This window comes from Athalia rosae, chromosome 5 (assembly GCF_917208135.1).
Source record: "Athalia rosae chromosome 5, iyAthRosa1.1, whole genome shotgun sequence".
Taxonomy (NCBI): domain Eukaryota; kingdom Metazoa; phylum Arthropoda; class Insecta; order Hymenoptera; family Athaliidae; genus Athalia; species Athalia rosae.
This window is the reverse complement of record NC_064030.1, coordinates 13,592,078-13,610,047: the sequence shown is the minus strand read 5'-3', so window position 1 is coordinate 13,610,047 and position 17,970 is coordinate 13,592,078. Positions and strand designations below refer to the sequence as shown.

The following is a 17,970-nucleotide window of genomic DNA, read 5'->3' as shown; positions in this document are numbered from 1 at the left end:
GGAGAGCGGCGCGTAGGCGTTCGATTCAAAATACCGAAACTCTTGAAACTCCATCGATTCAGCGATCGGCCCGCGACACACGTCGTCGTCGTCGACGTAGTGCAAACCCGCGCTCCGTGCGTCTTCGCCATTTTCCATCCGATCGTGAAAAAATCGAAAAATCGACAAAAAAGAAGAAAAAAAAGAAGGAGGAGAAAATATCCTCGGACGAGGTCCTCGATCATTCTCATCTCTCCGAAATACCTTCGTTCGTGGTCTCGTTGTAATCCGAGTTCCAATCGATCGCTGCTGGATTGTAGCCGACGGTCGATGTCGTTGGAATAATCGACGGCGATTGGTCGTCGTACGGGAGCGACGGTTCGTCCTCGTTCCGTTGAGCCGCGGCGTATATTTCTACGGTGAATATCAGACAGGCGATAAAAATGATAATGCCTCCTCGTATCGGGCCCCCGGTTTGAGAACCGCTGCTCATCTTGGCCTCAAAATTTTCGCCCTCCCGCTGCAGCGGCAGCAGCTGCTGTCCTTATTACAATACTACCCGGACGTGTAATATGTGAGACTCTTGAACCGGCAGAAGGAACGGCTAGCGGTTTTTTACAATGTACCAGCTGACTGTCGGAGAACCGGTGGCAGAAGAAGAAAAAACAACAACAACAACGACGACAACAATTTTTCTTCAATTGTTTTTCCCCGACGAGTTCTCCATGTTTTTTCGAATAACTTCCGAGCGATGAAAAGTTTCCTACTTATACAATTCGGGAATGATCGATCATTTCGCGGATGCGAAAATAATTCAGTCTTCGATTTCTTCGGAATTTTGCGATGAATTTTCTTCGTAAAAAAATTGGAATTAGATTGAAAGAAGGCGGACGTACGTCTTCGATTCGGAATCGTTGAAGTTCTTTTTTCCTCGACAATTTTTACTCTTTATCCTTCTCTTTTCACTCTTTGAAAACATTCGATTTCGATTGGTTTTTTTTTTTTTTCTTTACGCTCAGAATTTATCCGTTAATTTTCTTTGTCACTGCAGAGAAATAGAGAGCGAGATGGAGATGGAGCGAGAGAGACAGAGACACACACACAGAGAGAGAGAGAGAGAGAGGTTCTCCGGCGATCGATATCTCCTCGGTTTCAAACCGTTTTATTTATCGCGTGTAGAAAAACTTTTTCGTCTCTTCGTAGATCTCGCGTGTCTATACGTACAAGTATTATATATATGAATTGCAAATTTAATTTATTTATATTAATTGTTTCGTTTCGATTGAAATTTCGTTCAATTATTTTCCATCGATAACGTTCGCGATGAGCAAAATTTCAAATTTCTATCCGTTCCGAAGATTGGACATGAGAATCATGCAGCTTCGGTTTTCGGCACGTCATTTCGTATCCGAGGTATAATTTAGCTGCTCTGTAGATAATTATTTAATTATTATTTAAATATATATATATATTTTACAAATCACACACTGTAATATATAAACACTTTTTAGGTAGATTGGCAGTTGTCGTTAATATAATTACGGTTATAAAATCACAGGGAATTTCGAAGAGAATAGAGAGAAAAAAAATAAAATAAAAGAAGACGATTCTTTTTCACAGCACCGTTCGGGCGCACGTTGTCAAATTATTCTATATTTTAATTCACGATTATTCATTGTCATACATATATGTAGATGCACTGCTGTACAAGAGATCACAAGTTACGGATGAGTATGGTAAGAAAGATGTAAAAAAAAACGGCGGATTTTTTTTTCTTTTTCTTTTTTTTTTTTTCAATACAGACTCGCGCACTGATTCGTAAGATTAAAGTTGTACGAATATTAAAAATGTATTATTTGCGGATAAGAATGAATATAGGCGATGAAAATTTTGACAGTTTCATCGTTGTACGGTTGTCATCGTGGTGAAGAAAGGAGAAGATCTCGGGTGGCGATGTTCCAAATGATTCATTTATAAAAAATGCATGGAGGTGCGACGGTCGTCCGCCCTTCGGGGGCTGGATAGGGATTATTTGATATTATTATTATTTTTCTTTCTTTTCAAGCGGAAACGTGAATCTGCATCAACTTTTCAGTCCGATAAACTAGGATCCACTCGAACCACCACTGTGTAACAGTCTTTTGTTTTGTTTTTTTTTCTCTTTTTCCCCCTTTCGCGAGTTTTTTAATCGACCCGACTCTCCCCGGTGGTATTAAAATGAGAGCTTCCCTTCAGGGAACCTCGGGTTGTGCACAGGCGGCACAGAATCGCCGTGGTTCTCGCGACCCATCGGTTGGGCTGGTTGCTTGTTTGGTTGCTTCCTTGGCTTCCCTCGGGCTGCTCAAAAATAATGGAGAACCGGCGTAGCTACATGCGCGGGCGCGAGCCCCAGCCTAGCTATAAGCAAAACTCGAAGCTTCGACTCGCTTTTAGTTCTAGTTGTCGTCGTTTCTTGACATTTGTAAAGCGGCAGAAGTTACCGAGAGATCGGTCGTCTTGCGACCCCGAATTTTCAACTTCGAACATCAAACGATCGCGAATATCGAGGACCGATGGAAAATCAATTTTCTCATTTCTCATTCAGAAGCGAAGAACTTCTTTCGATATTTTCACCCGCTTTTCGCCAAACTCTCACACGTTCGTCGACCGATGTGAAAAAAATCCGATTCGTTCTCCTTTTGTTTTCACTGGGAACGACGATCCATTGATACCGTGATCGGCTAACGAAATATTCTTGTTTTTCATAGCGACGTTACAACGTGTGTGCCGCACCGCTGTTGCGATCGTCTCATCTTTTGTTTTTCACAATAACTTTCATTTTTTTTTCTTCTCTCTTTGTCTACTTCGCTCCGGTTCTCTATCCATTTGTTTCACTGACCGATACTCGTTCGATTTTCAAACCCGCGGACCACTTAACTATACAATCGTACACCGACGACGACTACGCACGTCCGGCTATTAACGGAGGCAAATAATCGTTCGAAAATCAACACCGAACGAACGTTCATTCGGCAATCGTTACCCCGCCGCGAATCCTACGCGGTTTTTTTTCTTTCTCATGTGATTTCGATTCAGGGCGAACTTATTCCTCTGCCGACCGACGTCGAAAGTCGAAAGCAACAGCAGCAACGCGACGAGACTAAAGCGGTCGACGGGCCGATGGCATCCAACGACCCTACGGCAATATTAAACAAGGCTTGGGGGGCCGACAGTCGTCGAACGACTCAACGAACCACCGAAGAACCAACGACTCCAAGAACCCCGCGCAAATATAATTTTGATGACGGAAAACAGTCCGGAAATCGATCTTCTCTCAGAGTTCGTTGATATCAGTTCGTTGAGCATGCGATGATTTATTGAAAATCGTCGTTGGATCTGAGGTTTATTTTTTCAATCTCTACAATCTCTTCCTACGTTCCTTGCTTGCATGAGAACAAGTTTGTAAATATCTGCTCTCCAGATCTTTCAATTAAAAATCGAGCAGGCCCCCATTTTTCAGATTTGTTGGTACTTCACTGCGAAGTCAGATAATATAGCCTGTCATCCAGTCCATGCTGAATTTCGAATAACAGCTCCATCTGTCAACGCGTAATGCTAGGAATTTCGTCGGTAAACACCCACACTACTTTTCCTCTAACTTGTGGATCAGTATCAAGAACCTAATCGACCGGAATCGAGAATCTTTTCGGAAAAAACAATCAAGCATTTATACTGGGGAATGAAATGTATGATCAAAAAACACGGATACTGTTTTACCGAACGATTTATGAATTTTTCTCTTCACTGTTTTATTGACGGAACACGGTTCGATCAGCTGAGTTGGTTTACCATACATCGGTAACAAGAGGATTGTCGATAAGAGACGATCGGTAAGACAGAACTCTGCTTCGAGATAGTTGGATTGATCGGGATCAATTTCCAATAACAAAAATGTACGAAAAAAACTTTCAACACAAGGTAAATGAAACTGTCTTACCGACGGAGCTCTGCACGTTTCGTCACTGTATTACCGACCGAACGTAATTTGGTCGACCGAGTTGATTTACCATACATTGGTAACAAGAGCATTGTCGATAAGAGACGATCGGTACGATAGATCTCGATTTTATCGATGCTGAGTTAGTTTCATGGATTAATTTTGGTGAACTTGAGCGCCGGAATACAAGGAATCGGTGAAATTTCCATAACGAAAGAGAAAGTAATTTTGATAAAATACGCTAAACTTACCTCCCTCATCCGTCATCACTAATACCGTTGTTGAAGGGCCAAGTCCTTCGGGATTGAAGACTTGAAGTGAAACCAAATACTGGGTGTAGGTTTCAAGGTTGTGTATTGTGTGACTCTGTAATGATAATTAATGAAAATAATTGGAAAAGTTGTATTCTACCAAAGTCCTCGATGAGGCCGTAGGCAACCGAAAAGGATAATTTAAATATAAATGCTAGGGGCAGCGAAATTTCGGCGACGAAACTAAAAGTCAAAGCGGGAGTAAAATCGAGTTTAAAGTCAAGAGACTCGCCTCGAGCTCCAGACAGCAGTGAACGGGATGTGAACCTCGCTTAGAGAAAATAGAATGTTTGAAGGGGTTGGCGGATGGCAGACGGTAGACCCTTTTTGATCACAAACAAGCCCTCGACTTCTGACCTACGATCCCAAACACATCCCCTCAGGCTAGTAACACCGCTGTTTCGAGCGTTACGTTCGAGACATTCAAAATGTTGAAGAAACGAAAAAAAATTTGCCATCATTTTTCACTACACGGAATCCGAAAAATGGTGTGAAAAAAAAAGTTCAAACCGATCACATCCGACTGATTTTTATTTTCACCGCGGATTCATTCATACCAACCTCGACGTTTGCGTCGCGTATGTAAATCTCTTTAACATCTTCGTTTCTTATGTCACGTGGTCTGTAGGCGATACGATAGCCCAAAAATTCGCCGTGGATTGTGTCGCGGCTCGGAGGCCGCCAGGCGATCAGAATCGACGTAGCCGATGTGTTGTGGGCAGTTGTGATGGTCGGTTTTCCGTCCGGCACTGCAATAATACAACGAAAATAATTGAAAACGTTCTATAAACAAATTTTCAGGCTTATTGTTGGTATACGTATGTCACATATAATTATGGTCAATTTCAAAAACGGTTCTGATTTTCCTATAGATACGCGAGAACGGTATAATGGGGACTACCTGGACGTATAATAGCTAAGGGTGTTGGGATTTTTGATATTATGGTAATATGTGGGTCTGGTGTTGAAACGCTGAAAACAATGGAATCATTAAAAAGATGAAAAGCTCAGAAGAATGAAATAGTGTAGCGGTCTGTTTATATATACACACCTTGTTCCTAAAGTAGTTTGTTTAGCAAAGTTGGTTGAACATCTATGTGTATACATGGCGTACACAGTGGCGATTGCCGGCACCTATTACAGCACTGTGGTGTGCAGCTGAAAGTGCAAGTACAAGTGGCGATGCGGAAGCGGTAGCGGGACACACAGGGTGTTCCATTTTGAATGAAACGAACGTGGTGAGAAGGATTCGTCCTCTCAAGAAAGCAGAATAATTCCGACCGTATACGCTGACCAAATTTCACCCAATGTTCAAATCAGTTCAAAACTGTGCGGAGCCTATGCAGTCCCGAAAAATTCGAATAAAGGGATTCCGACCACTGAGCTTGTAGCCAATCCCAAGACGAATCGAACGCATTCAGAAAAAACGTCCTAGCTCAATTAGTTCAGGAGCAATGACGGTTCAAAGTTGCACAATCCAAGCACAAACCGAGTCTGCTTGTGCAATCCTAAACCGTCATAACTTTTTCCTCGTTACAGCTAGAAACTTGTTTTTTTTTTTGATTCGATTCGCACTGAAACCGGCTACAATTCTGTCGCTGTAAAAATCACCTGGTCTCGATCTAATTTTGCTCGCAGTCATCATTTCTGATCTCAATTCGTGACTGTCGATCGACCGCTGACTCGGCAAAGAACACCCCGTGTGTTACACACAATTTCCGGGGAAACAATCGGCGGGGGGGGGGGGGGGGGGGGGGGAGAGGGCATTAAAATTCCGAGTGCAGGTGAGAGAAACCAAGCGGTGAGACAACGGCGCGGACTCATTTAAACTACTGCTAACTAGAATGCTTGTATTAATCTACCAACGGCCATTTTCCGGCTGCTGTAGCTGCTGTTGTTGGACGACAGTTGCTATTCTATGCAATGCAATTCTCAGAGAGTCGCAGTATGCAGGGAGCGTTATGTCTTTTGGCCATAGGTATACATATATATATATATATATATATATTTATACGTGTGTATGTAGGTGTGTGTGTGTGAGTACATATGTACGTGTATATTTATGACGTGTTCCCGCAGACCGCGCGTCCACTGGATCCCTCCGAGGACCCGCCATTTATAAGTATTACGTATGTATGTGTGCATGTATCAGATGCCAAAGCTGCGACGATTTCGAGTCCCCCACACGACGAAACACGGACATTAACATAGACACACATAGAAACAAACAAACAAACAAACAAACAAACAAACGGACGAGCCAACCGAGTTTCTATGGACCTCCAGAATTCCTACTATTTTCATCCCCTTCGCATTTGCATTGAATTTCTCACGATGCGCCGTGTCTCAAAGGGATTTCATCGCATGCATAACCGCGTGCACCAGACGAGGCAATCGGAAGTGCGGCGTCCGCCGAGGCCACTCGAGTTTCGACCTAACTTCCAATGTGATTTCGTTATTGCTTCTTTCGCATTTTCATCACCTCGAAACTACGGGGGGGCCTTGAAAAATTTTGTTCCCGCGCCGCGAAATGATCGATCGAAAAGTTTCGCGCCAAAAAATCCAACGCGTCGGGGCAGGGGGGCGAGAGATAAAAAAATTAGAATAAGGAGCGGGAAATTGGAGCGACAGAAGTTAAGTTATCCGGCTCGCTTCGCGCCGCGAAAACTTTTGGCTGCCTACCCGACTACCCCCTATTACTTTTGAGAAACCGTTCACGGCTTATCCAACTACAGTAGTCCGTAGTACATGACCGTGTACATATGTAAGTCGTATGTACGTGTAGCTACATACTTACATGTATTATGTAGATATTACACATAGAATGTGCGAGCTGCTAACGGCCGTATACGTTATAATTATAATAGCAGCTATGACACCGGAAATAACTCCCTTACTATTTAGGATGCCATAGTTCACGACGTCGTGGAACGCGAGCAAAATTGTTGGGGATGTATTTTTTTTATTTTTCCTCTTTCTCGCTAACTATACGTCGCGGGCCAAGAACCGGGAGCAGATTACTTGAGATAAAAAAATTAATTTCATTTTTGAAAAACGTGAAAATTACGCCGCGAGTCAAATAACATTTGGCAAAAATATGGGGAATAGGGGAACATCGGATACGATTGACGATTCTTCGTTCCGAATAATTTTTCATCCCGTCCGTTTTGACTCACTTTTTCCAATTACATACGCGGTGTGAAATTTCGTTTCAATTTTTTTTTGGTTTTTTTTTTTTGTGTACTCAATTTTCAAATTTTTGCCGTTCGAAACGAATCGATAACAAATTCATGTGACACGGAAGATAAGCATTTGAAATACAAAAATAACGAAAATCGTACGAATTTTTTTTCAACCTCAGAACAGATCAATCGCGTTCGATAAACGTCCCGGTAATATCGTGAAAGAAAGGAATCTATTATTTCGATTATTTTATTTTTCTATTTTTTTTTATCCGTCGATGTTGCGGAGGTGCGATTTTCAATATCGACTGCAGCCCGCCCGCGACGCACGTTAGTTTTCCAGAGAAAGACGTACCCGATTCTTTTTTTCTTTCGTTCGTTCAATTTCTTCTTTTTTTTTTCTCTTTTCTCCTATGGAAAACATAATATCGGCAGTGGGGAAGAGAAAAAAAAAACGAAAAAATAGAAAAAGTTCAAGAACGAACGAGAGAAACAAAATGAATTCTGAAACAGCAGCGGCACCGCCGCCGCCGCCGCATATAATATTATCACGAACTTTTGCGAAATAATTGAATAAAAATGAACACCAAGCTCGCGCCTCATTTTCTCCCTGCAGTGTTTCACGGTGGCCATCTTAGCGTATTTATGTCGAAGATTTTTAACGCCGGAGCTCCGTATAGGTTTAATAAGTGAAAACGGTTGCTTTTACGGTGAATTTACTGTACACTATACCGCCGATACTAAATTCAGGTTAACTAATATCGTTATTAACTTTATTATACATATAGTTTCGGTCGTTCGGAAGGAAAATAAAAGGATATAAAACATTAAAAAGGAAACAAATAAAAGTAAAACATCATAAAAACCAAATTCAATTTCATTTATGGCGGAACAATTTGTAGATGCGATACATAAAAAAGTCTTACATTAATATACCTGCAATAACAGAAAACTTGTAGATTTAAAATCCATTTTTTTCCAAATTAAACGCAATGAATTATTCTAATAATTATGGATATAGAATTTTTTTTTTCAAGAATCATAAAATTAGGGAACGCTCGTCGACGATGTGGATTTTTTTTTTCTCTTCTTTCTCTTCGTTTCTTTTTTTCTTTCTGTTTTTTTTTTTCATTTTTTAAATGATTGCACGGTACGTGCGGTGCTTTGAAATTATACGCCCTATATTAATACGTATACCTGATAAAAACTTTCGTATAATCCCTTCTGCATACGCATTAGCAACTTTACTATAATTAATGAACTCGAAACGCGCTCGCTGTACAGAAGAATTTACTACAAACGACGATGTGTGAAAAGCGAAGAAAAAAGGTACAGATAAACGAAAGAAGAAAACAAAAATGGAATTAAAAAAAAATGCAAATTTTTACGATACGTCAATAAAAAAAAAAGAAAAAAAAATACTCGCTAGAACTAGAAACAATTCCATTTTTTCTTCTTCTTCAAAATTTGAGCAAACAAAAAAAAAAAGAAGAAAAAAGAAAAAGCGATAATTACATACACAGAGAAAAGTGCCTGGGTTGGCTTAGGTCAGGTTTTCGAAAAGTATTCGTTCGTTGAATTAGGTCGAAACGATATCCATTTGTTTTTCCAATTCGCGTGTATGCGCGAAATAAAATTGCAGAAAAAGAAAAGTATGCAGGTAGCATATGCATAAAAAGAAAGTCGCGCCTCATCGCATATGTGCGGGTTTATGAGTATACATATACACACACACATATACTTATGGGTATACCTGCATCTGTGCATACATAGGTGTGTCACTCGTGCCCCCCCCCCCCCCCCCCCACCTCCCCCGTCGGCTCCCCGCATGTAATAAAAATGCAGAATCCATCGGTCTAGAGATAGGCCGTTGGAGGGATTTAGGGATTCCCTCGCCGGGTTGAGTAGGTACGATTTGAGTCGGTGCAGCGCAGCATCCAAAGCTATTGATCCGCCGGCAGAAATTCAGTTAAAGCTATCAGAGTTCCCCGGCTCTCGGCTATCTCGCTCTCGCTCTCTCTCTCTCTCTCTCTCTCTCTCTCTCTCTCTCTCTCTCTCTCTCTCTCTCTCTCTCTCTCTCTCTCTCTCTCTCCCTCTCTCTCTTCCCGTGCTATATCTATGCGAAAACCGTTCTCATATGCAGTTATAGGTATTATTCGAAAAGGTGGTGCAGGTGCAGTTGAAACTGCAACACGTAACACGTGGGAGCGGATATCATCCCGGCCCAAATATATATTATCCGCGTCGTACTTATCGGCCGGCTGCTCTGGAAGAAGAGAAAAACAAGGCAAAATCAAAAAAATAAGAAAAAAATCAGGTGAACGAAAGAAAAAATAGAAAAGCAAACAAAAGAAAAAAACAAAAAAGAAAACGGATTATCGAAACGCGAAGACGCGACGGTTGGACACACCGCCATTTTTATTTTTGTAATCCTTTTTTTAGTACAGGTACGGTGTAACGATTACGATCGGAATTTATGCTGCTGTTATTTGGGTGCATCATTTTACCTCGATTACTCGGAGACACGGTTACACGGTTTTATGTTTCGTACTTCAACTCGCGTAAAGTGATTCATTATCTCTGTATTATATTTATGTATCTAACTTGTTATCCGGAGAAAATAAATTTTTACGTTCGCCTTAAAGCCGGACGTTGTAAAAAAAAAAGGGAAACAAAAATTTGACGTACTCTAGTTCTCATAAAAAAATTTTTTCTAACAACCCATAACATTTGGTTCAATGAAAAAATTAATAGCAATAAAGTTTTTCAATTTTTTCTTTCAATTTTTCGAAATCGTCCTGCACGAATCGCATTGAAAAGAACACGTTGATCGTGTTCTTTGAGAGAAGTACAACAAGGAGAGAAAAAAAAAACTGGAAGAATAAAAAAAAAATTGAAATTTTGAAAAATGTTTAATGGGGAAAATTTTTTAACGAATTGTTAAGCGATATATGGACGAGTGGGGGATGTGTAGGAATCGAAGGCGATAAAAATAGCAAAGGTATGATACGAAAAGCCCACAGATATCCGTTCATTGTGATCATCCAACTATGAAAGCAAAAGGAGGAAAAAAAAAAAAAAAAGAGATGAAGAATAAGAAGAAGAGCTACTCCTTACGACGGACGTTTCCTATCTCCGCTGAAACTCTTTTGTTCTTTTTCGCAATTCGGCCAATATCTCCGGGTTCCTATCCCTTTATACCTGTCTCTTCCTTACCCCCTATTTCCTTTTTCTTTTTCTGGTTATTTTTCTATGCTTTTTTCCTTTTTTATCCGCCTATATGGTAGGGTATATCTATACCCATAACCGTGGCTTACTTATCGTTCGCGTTTAAACGTTCCACGAATTCGCTATATACGTACAATATATGCACCCGAATCTTTCCAGCTGCAGCGAAATGATTTTCTTAATTTTTCTTTTTCCTTTTTTTTTCTCGTCGCCTTTCGAACGAAAAATTCAAGCGAAAAATCGCAAAAACCAAGAAACATTTGAAGTGAGAAGAAAAAAAAAAAACAGACCAAAAAAAAAAACGATCAAAAAATTCACAAAGATTTCGTTGAATTTTTTTTTTTCACGTTCCTCCGATTCAAAAGAAATTAATATAGGGTGAAGATTCTTTTCTTTTTTTTTTTTTTTTGCAAAACTCCTCGTCATTCGTTGTCGTTTCGTTGAGAGTTCTCATATACTATGTCGGGTACGTCTTTTTTTTTTCTGTTTTCGTTTTTGTTTTTTATTTCTTTTAATTATGTTCTTCCACTTTTTCCTTTTCAACGAAGCTATTATACGCTATCCCATTCATTTTACCCCGTCCCCGCACGAAAACCTCGGTGAACTTGAGAGCGAGCGAGCGAGCGAGCGAGTCTCTGAGGGGAAAACCTTTAAGTTTTGGTTACGAAATCTGGCAAGTAATTCCAAACTCAATCAACTGGTTTTGTATTCGCTACTTTACCTACGTGTATATTATTATGTATTACATACACACGCGTACGCGTGTACATAACATTTTACTTCGCCCCGTAGGATATCAGATTATGACAAAATTCTAATTGGAATTATTCCTACAGAATCTACAGCCTCTACGCTACAAGATAAGTTTACACAAAATTTTACTCCCGATTGTTTAACTTGTACAGACAAGAAATACACCCACCCACCCCTTTCCCCCCTCCTTCTCTCCCCCGACCCCTTTTAGCAACGTGCTTATAATTCATTGTTCGTTCGTTGAAACGAAAGTTGAATAAAAAATAAAATATTAAAGAACACGGTCTTTAGTCTGAAGAAAAATGGAAATTTCTATGATATAGACACACCTAGGTTTTTCTACTCACTTAAATTCACGTGTACACGCGTATATTCGTGAAATATTGCGTGACGCAGTCGTAACATGGTGGTGAACCAGTCGATGCCGGATTGAAGCGAGGGGAAAAAGAAAGAGAAGAAGAGAGAGAAAAAAAATAGGCGAGTCAATTATCGGCTTTGAGATAATGAAAAAATTGATCGGTAACGGAAGTGTACCTATGGTCGGTAAAAAAAACGCGGCAAGTAGGATCGGCTTTTTTTTTCCTCTTTTTTTTTTTAGTGAGATGCGTTCCGATCGTTGTAGTTCGAAATTATACGACCAGATGGTGTACGGAAAGAAGACTTGGGATCCTAATAAAATAAAATATATAGGATTGAATTGTTTGAATTACCTTCTCTTAAGGTGACCATGTAGTAAGATTCTTTGCTCGATCGACTTCGTCCCATTGCGTTAACGGCGGCTATACGAAAACTGTACACCGTAAACGGTATGAGATTCTGAATCGTGTAGCTTGTGTCGTTCGTCGGTGTTTCTATGCCGCCCATTTCGTCCCATGAACCGTCCTCGCCGACCCTGAAACAAACAATTATCGTAAATTTAATCAGCTCAGGGCTCCGAAGAGGTTATGCGAAACGTCAAAAGGCACGGGGGTGAGTCCAGGCGCTCGTGAAATTATCTAAAGAAACTCCCAAAACTTTCATATTCTCCTTCAATCAAAAAGAAGACAGATAAAAAAATCATCTTCGATCGGTACCATCCCTTGGCACGGTCGATCGATGGAAATTCGGGGCTGCAAACCCCGAAGACCTTGTAGTACCGTTCGCACGACGTTCTAGCAAGTAGCTACTCTATGGTTTCAGCCACGAAATCGGGCCATCCGATTTCATACATCGGCCGATAAATTCGACCTTATACGCCATTTTGTTGTTGCCAGTTTTCGTGGCCTTGAGCGAGCGGCGGCCATGTTTTGACCATGTAGATTAGTACAAGATGGCCGCCGAAGCTACGTTCATTAATAGATCTTTTAAACAACGCACCAGAATCTACTTGTTCAAAACATGGCGACCACCGTTCAAGGCCACGAAAACTGAAAACAGAAACATCAAAGGAGCCGCCGTTATTGTCGCTTCTGGTTCTACTAGTCGTTATTCTGTGCTTATACGTACTCGGCTAATGACCTTTGGCGTAACAGCTTTGTTTTGGTGTTATTTCACTCTATGATCGTGACATATACAATCTCAGCCTCAAGTTTGAAATAAAAATAAGTACGGTAGATGATCGGAAGAACGCTGTTTCTCGACACGAAAACATTTCTCATGCTTTGGGAGAAATATCGGGCGAATTTCCGAAGGTTTCCTCGCGATGGTCGAGCCACATTTGTTCTTGCTGGTACAATAGTGTAATCAAAGAAGGAAAAAAGTTCGATCGTTCGGAGGTTAACTTGGTATAATATGGAGATGGGTGAGGTTAGCTAGAGTATAGGCAGCCAGTAGTGTTACGGAGAGAAACAGCCGTTGCTGAATTTGAATTGCGTCTAGGACCACAGGCAATTAATAATTGAAACTGGGCGGTACCCGTGCACCACCACTGACTACCACTACCATATCAGAACTAGCGAAAGGGGTTTTATACCGTCTTCCGATTTGCATTCCCTCGTATAACGCTTTCCACTAATTAATAGTAGATATTAATGGGCAACGATTTGTTACTGAAAGTTTCCTCCGCGAACCGTGGTCGACATAATTGCTGCAGTTTACCTTCATTCCTGTACAAAATCTAACCCATTATACGAAAATTTCATCCGCAAACGGTCACGTTCTCAAGAAAACTTCGCTCGGATTGCTCGACGCTACCCCTTGATTTCGAACATCGAAATCTATGGTCGCCATTTTCGACCTCCGTGAAGTTAGCTTTTTGAAAATCTCCATTTCTTTCGATTGTTCCAGGTTGTTCCGAACATTGTTCCAGAAGCGCATCCTCCCAAGTTCAATGGTGAAGCCAAAAAACTTGAAATAAGCTTTTTGAGCAGCCCTCTACTTTTTTTTTTTAGCATTTTCAGTCCTATTTCGTAATTACGAATCCAAGATTTTGATTTTTGGAGTTGTAAAATATCGGAATTAGGTTAGGTCGATCTTCAGCACGACTAAAAAAATTCGGAACAACTCCCCAAACCTTTTAATTTCACCAATTCTGTTTCGCCGCACGTTTTTCGACAGTCGAAAAAACGCTTTTCTGATTTTCCGGATCTCCACTTCACGCTGGTACATCGATTTTCTGCAAAAACCGTCAAATCTACAGCGATTCGGAACAATCGAGAAAATTCATATGTTCCGAAAGTGGGGGGGGGGGGGGGGCTAACTTCACGCCGGTCAAATTTTACACCGCCGACAGAACCGCGGGATTGGTGGTAAAATTTCTCAACGAAAGGTAAAAGATCGCCACGGATCGGAGGCTGCGGAACTAGTAGCTGAAGTTATAGTTACGCGCGGCGTGTGATTTAAGCGTTTCAATAGTCGCGGTGTGCGGTGGTTTTCCCGGGCTCGCAGCGCTAACGTCATAGGAGACTTTATACGTGCTTTACACCCTCGTGGCGTAACAGTGTTGTGAAGAAGCGACTGCAGGCTACGTAGCATCCCGGTCGTAGGGTTAATAACATTCGGATGTTGCGAACTGCAGGTGGTGTTATAATGCCAACTTCCATTAAACGTAACTTTAATAGACCCCGCCGGTAGAATCTTCGGTATTCGGGTCTCTCGTATGTCGAGTTTGGTTCGGTTCCAGCTGCGCGCTCGCTCTGTGCATTTCGTTCGTCCGTTATATCCTCGCCCGTTAAATTCACTGTATATTTTATACGTCAGTCGGTCGGTCGGTCGGTCGGTCGGACTCGAATTGATTTCACTTGAACTCGTCCGTCCGAGCTACCCTTCCATTTGTTGTTTTTTTTTTTTTCTTTGCCACATCGAGTACGTTCGGGCGGACAAAGCGGCGATCGGCAAGATCATTAGATCATTGAAAAGATTTAGTGGGGTCGAATTCAGCGCGTCAGGTATTAACGCGGCGTTATGGGGTGGCCGTAGCCTATTTAACAGGCACTTGAATCGATAAAGCATGAATTAAACCCCATGAACATAAAATACGAGGTGGTTCGACCTTGCGGACGGGAACGGGCGAAACAGATGATGCACATTTTGTGAAAGAAAAATAAATAAATTTATCACCGGACGATCTTGTTTGTTTTCGAACTTCGGTATAACGGCGTTCGACACGCGTACCGATCGCTTGAAAATAGAAAGAACCGGCCGTCAATTTATGTTAACGTTGATTGCGGAAGAATTGATTTCTTTGTTGATCGAGATATTAGCGATTTTGGAATAATTGGCTGCCGCTCTCGTTGCCGGGTACACGTATACGTATATATACATATAGGTGGGAGGGCGATCGGTAACGGGCAGATTGGGATTATGCGGAAGGTAATTTCATTCAATGGTTTAATGGCGCACACGTCCTCATTATTTACATACTGATGAGAGCTGTTGATCCGTTGGTTAAATTGGAACTGGAACCGATGCGTTTTATATTATAAATAGCAATCATTGACACATCTACCGATGGTATTAATCAAACGGACGATTCGAACGGACGACGGATGTACGGCGACGGTAGAAAAAAAAAAAAACAAAAAAAAAACTGTGAAATCGCTGCAGTTTCGAGAAAAAAAAAAAAAAAAAAAAATGTGATGCCAATTTTCATGTTTGTTTCGTTTTGATTCGGAAATTTCCAGCGCTCTCCACGGTAATTGGTTTAATCGAGAGAGTCAAAGTGGAGTTTCCCCAGCGGGGAGTGTTACCCTCGGGGGATTCAAAGTTGCTTTTCGGACGTCTTAACACCCTAATATATTCTCCGGTTTGAATTCATCAAACGATTTCTTGAACGTTTTGGAAACCCTCTAAGAGAACCCTTGGGTATGGTCAGTTTTGAATAATCTTCCCTCGTTCGCCTTTGTTGTACAGAAGTGCTAAGATTGTTCCCCACAGTGAATTACACCCCGAAAACTGAGGCTAAAATTATCAGAAACTCGAACGGAACTCCGTACCCAACGGGCGGATGGCAACCAAGGGGGTTATTAAAACCGCTTGCTTCTAAAAAAGTAAAGAAAACAAAAAATAAAAAAAACAAAACAAAACAAAACAGATCCCGTCCTTTGAATTCTAGTTTTTCATTTATCCCAACTATTTCGAAATAAAAATTGTTTGACGACGTTATATTCCTCGTCTTATTTCACACGACGGAAGCGTTTTTCTTTTTTCTTTGTTTTTTCTTTGTTTTTTTTTGTTTTTTTTTTCTCTCGCACAGGGTCTTATTACGTTCTCGAGAGATCACGTGGTGTCTCAACTCTAGGGGTCGGTATTACTTTTCTGACGCGACACGAGAGGCGAACGAAACGAACGTATCTTATTATTTCCTCAATTAAAACTTACCGGGACGTATGTTTTCGCACCTGATATTCGAGCACGGCGCCCGCGGAGTCCTCGTTTTTTTTTTTTTTTGACGAAATTTGCGAAATTTCGTTCGTCTCCCCAAAACGAAAACGAGGGGAGAAAACAAAAAAGATATGCGAAATCATACGAAAACGGAATAAACGAAACGACGCGATAATTGAACAATCGCGAAACAGGCGAGAATTTCATCCGGGCATTAGATGGGTAATTAAGCGAACTTTCTTGTCGGAACTACTGGGAAAACACAAGTTTCGAGGTAATTTCTGATATCCTCTAGCCAGTCGGATCCGAACTCAAAGCTCACCGACGAAACTTTACCGATGAGCTCGTATATATATATATATATATATATATATACGATACAACCAGCCTCCACGGTTATCCAGTTGTCTGTTATGGTAAGTCGGTGTGTTTAGGACAGGTGAAAAGTGAGCTCGGGATTCGAAATTGAATTCCTTTAGGGCGGAATATAGCAGTCAGAATAAACGGTTCGTCCTCGTCTTACCCGTCTGCCCCTTTCGTTCCTCCCCCCTCCCCCCCCCCACCGATCCCCGCAAATCGAAGATATCGAAGTCCGTTAAAAAAAAACCGCGAGCGATTAAACAAGTTGTTGTTTTTTTTTTTTTCATTTTTTTTTCCATCGCAGTCATTAGCCGCCACAATCGGTACGAATTCGCCGTGGAATTTGATTCGGTTATTTCGCGGGGCAGGTTGACGTACGGGTTGATAGAGATTACGGTCAATCAAATAACTGTCAAATTCGTTAACGTTATTGGATCAGATAGCAGACGACGATTCCGGTTGTGGAACGCGCCAATGCCGACGGGAGGATTGCATGTACGCGCGCGTCACATCCGTGTTTTCAAAACGCGTGGACTCGGCGTTCAGAACGTGAAAAAATAATAATCGACAAGCGCGCCTGTCGGGGTATCGCCGAAATAACGACAAAGTAATCGAAGTAGGCGACGATCGGCGAGAAGGAGAACCGACGATGTATAATTCGTCGTCGGTGATTGATCGGGGCTGAATTCAACGATATTCAGATCGAGTCGAGGAATCGAAATTTCGCGAATGAAATTATACAGCTGAATTTGCATGTTATCCGTAATGTTGAAAAATTCCGAGTCGAACGAATATCTGTATTTAATGACGGGCGCCGCGTCGGAATTTCTTTCTTTTTTTTATTTTTTTTTTTGTCTTTCAGAGGTTGTTACCCGCGCGTCGTCTGTAATTTCAACTTTTATCAGGTCAGATAAACTCTCGGGAAGAAAACACGTATAATTTGGAAAAAAAAAAAAACAAAAACAAAAAAAATACACCCCCTTGTAGGTATTCGCGGCGTCTACACGCCCGTTATTATACACCGCCACCGCCAACGTCGAGTCTACCCGTCGTAGATGAGACGGGCGGCGTTATCCGCCTTCGTTTTCTTGCAGGGGAGCATCTCTCGCCCAGACATTTCAGCGGGGGTAATAATATCGTAGTAAACCGGCAGCATATAAAGCGTGACTAGATTCCAAGTCTAGTCCGGGAAGCGACGACTCTTACCGTATAGTTATGACGTCCCGTAGAAACCACCGTACAGTCTAATCCATGCAGCAAAAGTTACTTTTCACTCGCAACCCCCTAACCACCACCACCACCACCACCCCGTACCCCCATTACCCTTTGGTACCTCGTGCCTCTTCAACGTCCAACCTACGACCTCTAAAACAGTCGCCAT

The 17,970-nt window shown here is 41.5% G+C and overlaps 1 protein-coding gene across 6 annotated transcripts in view; it reads right to left on the bottom strand.

Moving 5' to 3' along the window:
- The window catches only part of LOC105684350 (tyrosine-protein phosphatase 99A-like), a 294,338-nt gene that overhangs the window by 14,272 nt on the left and 262,096 nt on the right, over positions 1 to 17,970 (bottom strand). For 5 of the 6 annotated variants that reach the window (XM_048656205.1, XM_048656208.1, XM_048656206.1 and 2 more), the window contains 3 exons: positions 12,140 to 12,321; positions 4,828 to 5,015; positions 4,207 to 4,321 (listed from right to left, as the gene is read on the bottom strand). In XM_048656205.1, the coding sequence (XP_048512162.1) occupies positions 4,207 to 4,321; positions 4,828 to 5,015; positions 12,140 to 12,321 (485 nt within the window). Of the gene's footprint in view, positions 1 to 243; positions 3,130 to 4,206; positions 4,322 to 4,827; positions 5,016 to 12,139; positions 12,322 to 17,970 lie in introns of those variants that run through there. The other variant, XM_020851392.3, reaches the window with a different exon arrangement.